Source organism: Phycodurus eques, chromosome 10, assembly GCF_024500275.1.
Source record: "Phycodurus eques isolate BA_2022a chromosome 10, UOR_Pequ_1.1, whole genome shotgun sequence".
Lineage (NCBI taxonomy): Eukaryota > Metazoa > Chordata > Actinopteri > Syngnathiformes > Syngnathidae > Phycodurus > Phycodurus eques.
Genome location: NC_084534.1, coordinates 14,457,410 through 14,466,081, shown reverse-complemented (window position 1 = coordinate 14,466,081; position 8,672 = coordinate 14,457,410). Strand labels below are relative to the sequence as shown.

The 8,672-nt window shown below is 41.2% G+C and overlaps 1 protein-coding gene across 2 annotated transcripts; it reads left to right on the top strand.

Moving 5' to 3' along the window:
- Window positions 1–5,301: 5,301 nt before the first annotated feature.
- Window positions 5,302–8,375, top strand: sys1 (SYS1 golgi trafficking protein). Of its 2 annotated transcripts, none has more exons than XM_061688930.1 (4): window positions 5,302–5,388; window positions 7,172–7,412; window positions 7,495–7,562; window positions 7,672–8,375. In XM_061688930.1, the coding sequence occupies exons 2-4, from the start codon at window positions 7,251–7,253 to the stop codon at window positions 7,910–7,912; spliced, it is 471 nt and encodes a 156-aa protein (XP_061544914.1). In that variant the 5' UTR covers window positions 5,302–5,388; window positions 7,172–7,250; the 3' UTR covers window positions 7,913–8,375. The 2 variants fall into 2 exon arrangements, with proteins under 2 accessions (XP_061544914.1, XP_061544913.1); XM_061688929.1 differs by having other exon boundaries at window positions 5,309–5,454.
- Window positions 8,376–8,672: the final 297 nt, after the last annotated feature.

Below are 8,672 nucleotides of genomic sequence, written 5' to 3'. Positions count from 1 at the left end.
TAGTTGGGGCCCCACCATAAGTGAAAGGTTACTCTAACATCGTGGGTACCTTTTTCGCACAGTGAGAGGAGGGAAACAATAGAAACTACAACTTCTTTGTATAATATAAATTACAACTATTGTAATAAGCATGTTGTTAAAATGGCAAATGGAATGCACTTGTATAACGCCATACAGTTCCAAAAGCACTTTACGAAGCCTCACTTTCACTCATTCACACACACATTCATAGGGTGCTGTTGCATTTCAAGACACTGCTAGGTCCGCTGGGAGCAAATTGGGGTTCAGTGTTGTGCCCAAGGACACTTCAATAGCAGAGTCAGAGCCAGGACTCAAATCGGCAACACTTCGGTCACTGGCTGACCCGCTCTACCAACTGAGCCACAGCCGCCACTTAAAGTAATATTATCTGACAGTGTCAATCAAATCACTGCATTAACCTAATTTATCGAATATAATAGAATTGTATGGATATTTATACACATTTTGTAATGAATCACATTTGAAATGGCCAGATCTTAACAGTTTGGTTTTTCAGAACCGGACATTTTTGTCAAATAAATTATTTTGTTGTTGTTGTTGATGTTCGATAACGCTTACCTGAGGAAGGGCATTTTAAGAGGGCCATCAGAGGGCCAATGACAGTGGTGTCATCTGCAAACTTCAGGAGTTTGACAGCCAGGTGCATTGAGGTGCAGTCGTTCGTGTAGAGAGAGAAGAACAGCGGAGAAAGGACACAACCTTGGGGCGTCCCAGTGCTGATGCTGCGTGTGGATGAGGTGATCTCCCCCAGCCTCACCTGCTGTGTCCTGCCCTTCAGGAAACTGTAAATCCACTGGCAGATGGCAGGCGAGATGCTGAGCTGGAGAAGCTTGGAGGAGAGGACTTCGGGGATGATGGTGTTAAACGCAGAGCTGAAGTCCACGAAAAGGATCCTCGCTTAGGTCCCTGCGCTGTTGAGGTGTTCTAGCATGAAGTGCAGTCCCATGTTGACTGCATCATCCACAGACCCGTTTGCTCAGTAGGCAAACTGCAGGGGGTCCAGCAGGGGACCTGTGATGCTCTTGAAGTGGTCCAGCACGAGGCGTTCCAAAGGACTTCATGACCACAGATGTCAGGGCGACGGGCCTGTAGTCAGTCAGACCCGATATTGCAGGTTTCTTGGGGACTGGGATGATGGAGGAGCGTTTGAAACAGGATGGTACTTCACACAGTTCCAGAGATCTATTGAAGATCTGTCTGAAGACTGGAGCGAGCTGGTCCGCGCAGACTTTGAGGCAGGATGCGGACACAAGGTTTGGGACTGCCGCTTTGTTAATAGTTTGTTGTATGAAGATGTGTCTCACATCCTGTTCGTGGATGGTCAACGCAGAAGTCAGAGGTGAGATGGTTGTTGGTGGTGCGGCTTGCTGGGTGTGAGGTATAAAAGTGTGCTTTTCAAATCTGCAGTAGAAGGTGTTCAAGTCGTCGGCTAGTCTTTTATTGTTCTCAGCTTGGGGGGTTGGCCGCCTGTAATTGGTTAGCGATTGTAATGCATGCCAGGCTGATTTAGTCGTTAGTGGTGAACTGTTTTTCTAACTTTACTGTATAGTTTCTCTTTGCAATGTTAATTTCTTTAGTCAGCTGGTTTCTAACGCGTTTATACAGGGCACTATTCCCATTTCGATATGCATCCTCTTCAGCCTGATCGAAGTTGCTTAAGTTTGGCAGCGAACCACGGTTTGTTGTTATTGAAAGTACAAAACGACTTTGTTGGTACACACACCGCTTGACAGAAACTGATATTGGATGTGACAGTATCCGTATATTCATCCAGGCTGCCAATTGAATTTTCAAAGACACTCCAGTCTGTGCAATCTCGACAGCTTTGAAGTTCTATCTTTGCTTTGTTGGTCCACTTTTTCACTGTTTTCACCGTAGGCTTCGCACATTTAAGTTATTGCCTGTATGTTGGTATTAAGTGAATTAAGCAGTGATCAGACGAGCCCAGGGCTGCGCGAGGTATGGCACGGTATGTGTTATTTAGCGTGGTATTGCAGTAGTCTAAAATGTTATTTTCCCTGGTAGGACAGTCAATGTGCTGCTTGTATTTAGGGAGTTCCTGGTTGGCTAAAGTCTCTTACGTTCTCTATTGTTAGTTTATATGTACATTGGACCCTATACACTATCATGATCTGGTGGGAGGATATTGAGCACTTAATTTTCTTAGATTTTATGTTAATTTTGTCCATAGGAAATAATGGCAATCGACATCATCTGTTATAGGGGTTGCATTGTAGCCATCCTAAAAGTCTATGTCCGGGTAATATTTAAATAAAAATTTCATCCATCCATCCATTTTCTGCACTGCTTATATATTCACTAGGCTTATGGGTGAGCTGTATCTTATCCCAGCTGACTTTGGGCGAGAGGCAGGGTATATCCTGGACTGGTCGCAAGCCAATTGCACTTAATTCACATTTTAGCATAGTAAATATACAGGTAACTTGAGTCTACCTTGGAATTATAACCTTACCCGTTGATGAGAAGTGCTTTAGGAAGTTATTAACTTCTGTACTTTTGTCGTCAGTACCATTTTCTTATTTGTGTAATCACCTCTGATACTCTTGGGAAACAGTATATACACCCATAGAAACATCCATAGTTCTGTGCCTTTGTGAAAGGAGCATGGATCACATACAAGATATATCCATATTTTGTACTAAGAGTGGATTTCAATTGTGATTCACCAAAAAGATATCAAGCAGATACTATGGAATTGGTAATTTGTGTATCCCAATAAAGGTGCACAACAGCACGGGTCTAAATGCTCAACAGTCCACTAAGCGGCACGTACATGGTATACTAGTTAGAAGGTATAGATTTGGCCCAAGGGAGAGCGTTGGACTCTACCGACCTATCACGATAAACGCTTCTTGATGGCGTCATAATATCTGCCACAGGCCATGCATACTCATCAGGCGCCGCACCACCCAGCTACGAGCTGCGGCCATATTTATGAATTAAAAGAGATATGACAACTTTGGCAGCGCAGCGAGGGAAAGTCAGCCGTACGTTTGATATTCGCCTGACATTCGCCAACTACAAGTTACATGTGGTGAAATGAATAACGTGGTGAAATGAATAACAATCAATAAAACCAATTTTTCTCATTCTGATTGCTGTAGTAGTTGGCAATGGGAGGCCACTACTTACTACAGGTCAAACTTTGCAGATATCTTTCATTTTAAGAGAAACAATGTGCAATTAACTGTCAAAACTATTCACAAAAATCAATGAAAACACTTTTTCTCATTCTGATTGCTGTAGTAGTTGGCAATGGGAGTCCACTACTAACTACAGGTCAAATCTTGCAGATATCTTGCATTTTGGTTAAACTGTGAGAAATTAATTGTAAAAAATATTCATAAAATTCAATAATTGTCACAAATATTCACCAAAAAGTAATAATTGTCAAAAAAAACCAAAACCAAAAATCATTAAAAACATGATGCTTGTTGCATCATGCAAGATATTTTCTAACTCTACAATTGCATTGAATCGTTACATTTTTTTTATTTAATTTGGTAATTTGTCAATTACACAAGTAATACAAGTAGTAATTGAAAATAATAAATATAATATAATTACAATTATTAAGATAAACAAGCTATCAACATTAATCAATGGCAAAATTTTGTCATACAGTATATAACACTTGAAATTATCTCTGCTAGACATAATAACCAAATGGATAACTAAGAAAAACTGGTCCTCTGTTATTAAAATGGTGAACCTTGAAGCGTGATTCTTGTCTGGCTGGGAAAGAATGGGATACAGAAATCTAATGTAATGTAATGTGACCAAATCATATCTTCTCATTTTAGACTTTTGCTGATGCCAAAGCATCACTTTCATGTTCTTGAACCCCTATCCTTCTGGATTGGCGGTGTGGGCCTTTGGTCCTTTTCCGGGGGTACTCTCCATCCACCGGGTAGGTGCCCACTGGCCCCACTCTGTGGGCCTCGTCCTGGTCTCTGGGTGGGGGGCTGGGAGCCGTGCTGGGAGTCACCCCTCTTTCGCTTGGGCTGTTTGGGCTCCCCGGCTGACCTGGGGCCTATGGTAGGGTGTTGGCGCCTCCTGCCTTGGACGGGCCTGCCTTCTGTACCCTTTTCTCATCGCTGGGTGGTGGTCGGTGGTGGCCGGGGGAGGGGGTTCTCTGTGGTCGCCGGGGGATGGGGTTCTCGGTGGTCTTCTCGCCGGTCGGGCCGGGCCAGCCTGCAGGAGTCTAGCCTCTTACTTCACACACTTAACACATTTTTATTATTCACACTGCACATATTTCGCACATTCACATCTCATTCAGTGTCCCCTGGGGGGCTGGCACAAGGCATGATGAGGTGGACGCCGGACTGGGTACTGGCACTTCTGCGCTGGTCTCTGTCACGTTTGGGGTTTGGTCGAAGGTGAGGAAGGCAAGACAAAAACATAGAGGACCCAAGTGCAGGGAAGCAGGGAGGCAACACAGTAGTGAAAGAGTATATACAAATTATATTTAATTCCAAAAAAACAAAGGAAAACAAGGATCATGAAAAAGTCTAAATGCTAAATTCCAAAAAGTCCAAACACAAAGTAACAAAGAAACCCTTGAGTAAACCCAAAACAAGAAACAAGATATGACTGATGAAATAACTGAGCGACAACTGGCGACTATGACATGGCACAGACAGAGACAATGACACCTGACAATGACATACTGCAAAGACAAATGACAACGACAATGAACCGACAAGAGCTGAAAGAAGCCAGAGAACTAAATACAAACAGATTGACAAGACAACGAGGAACACCTGGAAAAGACACGAGTGGCTGGAGAGAGCTAATTGGTCGACACAAGGTAGACGAGAACAGGTGGACACATCAACCAACACACATCAACCAAATGAGCACACGACAAACATGGAACACAGGCAAACATGGAACCAAATTAAACACAACCCAAAGCAAAACACAGACTATGACAGTCTCCAGTCGAGTCTCCATATATATATATATATATATATTTATATATATATATATATAAAAAAATTATTTTGTGATTGTATTCTGTTTTTGTAAACAGTGTTATATTTTATATCCTCTGATGTACAGCACTTTGGTCAACTGTGTTGTTTTTTTAAATGTGCTTTATAAATAAATTGGATTTGATTAGATTAGATTATCCGTAAATCGTCACATAGGGAATAAACAGGAAACGCGTTGGCTCATAGTGTGTTTTATTGTGAAAGACGTTATTCAGCTGCAAAGTTTTCTTTCCGGTTCGTGAACGTTTACGGTTCAGCATTGTGACTTGACTTGTGGTTTTTGGACTTGTCTGGTTGGAACGCAGGCCTGGAGTTTACCAAACTAGTAAGGAGTATAAAGACAGTCCTTGGATTATTTTAGTGGGTCGTCTTTTCGAGCTTCAATGTTTAGGTCGGTTCCGTGTTCCGGTTGTTCTCTTAGTGAGTAGCCCCACTAGTCGTGATAGTTCGTGTTTTTGTACGCCTAAACCACCGTGGTAAAACGTATATGCTCATTGGCTCGTACTGAAAGCCACACATTCGTATTGTATTATATTCTATTGTAATGTATGTGTATTACATTGTATTGCATTGTATGTTGCTACCTCCTATAGCATTGGCCGATTGTTGAACTCGTTTAATTACCGTCTAGCTAGCTTCAGCCTTGTCCGCACTCTCAATTTAGCCCAGAGTGTTTGCCCGTCCTAACTAGTTATTGTCGTTTAAAACAAACACTTTAAACTGTTTGTAAGACAATGAACACGATACCAACGTCCATAACATCGATGTATTCGCTCGTCGCCTCTATATTAGGCACACGTGTAATATAATGTATGAGAACTAATACGAATTGTCCTAATGTCGTCTTTTTCTGAGATTAGAAAATGTGCTTATTTTGCAAGGCCAGAGGCAGAGCGATAGTAATTTGTCAATGCTTTATATACTGCTTTAGTACTTTATATACTTGTGTACTTAATTGCTCCAAAAATATATTTACAATAAATAATGTATCTTCGTTCCTCTATTTATGCCAGTGAGGCAAAGTGATAGACAGAAGGAATTAATGGTCTTCTATTAGATGGTAGGAAGTACATACAGTAATTAATGTATCCACTTTTTGTGACATTTTTGTTTGTTGGTGTGCCGTGAGATTTTTCAATTGTAAAATATGTTCCTTGGCTCCATAAAGGTTGGAAATCACTGCTCTAGTCAGATCGTGTATTCTAATCAGGCAGGTCAAACCAACATTACATGACAGAAATAATGGGTGCTAACTTACTGTAATTAAATTACTTTATTTTTAATTAAATTACTTCACCCACTCCGAAACTTTAGAGCATGATTCCCCATTTTGTCCTTATAATAGTCAGCTCGCTCCACTCTTGTTGTCGTCGCCACGGTAACGAGTGTATCTAATCGCATTTGAGTTGACAAGATAAAGCCTAATGATCGTAAAAGAAAACGCGATGTGATCGGAATACAAGATTTTATTACAGTAGTCTGACAGTGCAATCGTGAAAGAGCAAATTTGTGTTGTAGTTTGATCCGGGCATTACGTACTGTCTGTCTCAGACGTGTTGTCTGTTCCACGCTGCCGACGTGTTATTTTTTTTTTTTTTAAATAACTTTATTGGCCGTCAGATATTCCAATATTATGTCAAAAGACACCCGACAAGGCTAAAAATAAACTAGCTTTTGGATTCAAATATACTGTGCATGCAGCGACGCGGAGTAAATGTCTTTTGCGGAGCCGATCAATGACGTCATTGATTGTTTTGGCGAATTATGACATTAAAGCCGAGCAGCATAAAATGCTAAATATCGGCCGATACCGATCAGCCCGATAAAATCGGTGTAATGTCTTATATATATTTTTTCATCCTTAAAAGTTAAGGGTTGGGATTTTGCTGGTCTCCTTTTACGCAAAGGTCTGACACATGACCATTAAGGTAAACAAGGTCTCTCTGGGCTGCTAAGTGAATCCCTCATTTTCCTCTCAAATCGAACTAATCTCTGTATTTGAGTGCCACAAAGATGTATAGCATTTCATGTCTATTAAGTTTTATAAGAAAAGAATGAAAATATGATACATATTTATACTATTTGATACATGTTTCTTCCCCCCCCAGATATTGCAATTGAAACACCGTGGATGGCACGTCTGCTAACAGCTAAAAGCATCCTTTGGACTTGCACTTTCAGTCCACAATGGGTAGCCACTTCCGAAGCTACATCTGGGACCCTGTTCTCATTGTGTTTCAAATTGTGTTGATGCAGTGCATCTACTATAGCTTTCTCGGCTTGTGGTTGGCAGGAGTGGACAGTCTGGTGCAAACACATGGTTCACTGGACCAGATCTTCAGCTATGAAGTCAGTGCGCTTTATTTTAACCCGTTTTAATTTTTTTGCTGTGTTTGTATGCCTGGTGACACTATTTTTATATCTTTATCAGATGCTTGGTTTTGCATCAATGCAAGGCAGGTTCTCAATGATGGCGTTCGTTTTGAACTCTCTTACCTGGTGAGGCTTTATAATCATATCATCATAAAAACATAATAGGCTATATGTGGAACTTACTGTATTTTTGTATGCTCAGTATTAAATAATAATGAATGTGTTATTGCTGCAGCGCTCTGGGCTTGTGGTTCTTCATTCGCCGAGGGAAGCAGTGCCTGGACTTCACCGTCACGGTGCACTTCTTCCATTTGATCAGCTGTTGGATCTATAATTCTCACTTTCCCTCCTCGCTGTCCTGGTGGCTCGTCAACTTGGCCTGCATGGCGTTGATGGCGGTAATAGGGGAGTACCTTTGCATGCGGACTGAGCTCAGGGCCATCCCAGTCAATTCTGGACCCAAGTCTAACCTTTGAATTGTTTGCTTGCCACCCTGCTGAAAATGGACAGTTTGAGACACCTGAGAAAAACTCTTCTCACAGGAGGATAATCTTCCTCTGCTCAGAGAATGCAAACATGGCACATGCATTGGACTGATTATTGTGTATCTGCTTAACATCAGATGCACTGCCATATTTATTATTGACTCTCCATTAAACTATGGACACTTTTATCTGTGCAGCCATTAATACACACGCTAACTGTAAATGCTTCTCAGAGACAATTGGCTGCATCTCATCTTTGAGCGTCATGTGAATGTGAACTGCTTAATTTCTTGGTTGTTTATCTTTTTTTATGTAAATATATTTTAAATCTTTGCCTACTTTCAGTCAAATGTCTTTCTGCAAACTGGTTTGAGCTGAAAAGAAACATTGGAGTAAACGTATTACTATTTTAATTTTTCTCAAAATAAAAAAACATGCTAGTTAAGCTATTACAGCTACCGCTAATTCAATGTACGAACAAATGCGGTTTTGTTCCCCCACCCACCCATCATTGAATTTGAATGTATGAGGAAAGGTTTCCACTTTCAGACTTCTTACCCCCTCTGGCTGAGGTCAGATTGAGCTTGAAAAACTTTTTTTTTTCCAAATGTGTTTAGCATTTTACACAGCAAGCATTTGTTTCATCCTCCCCTTGTCATAATATGTTATGCCAACATGGCGGTCTCCTTAGGAGGGCTTTGTCAGCCACCAGCTGTATCCTGACAGCAGAATGTCTCTGTTCCAGGAAATG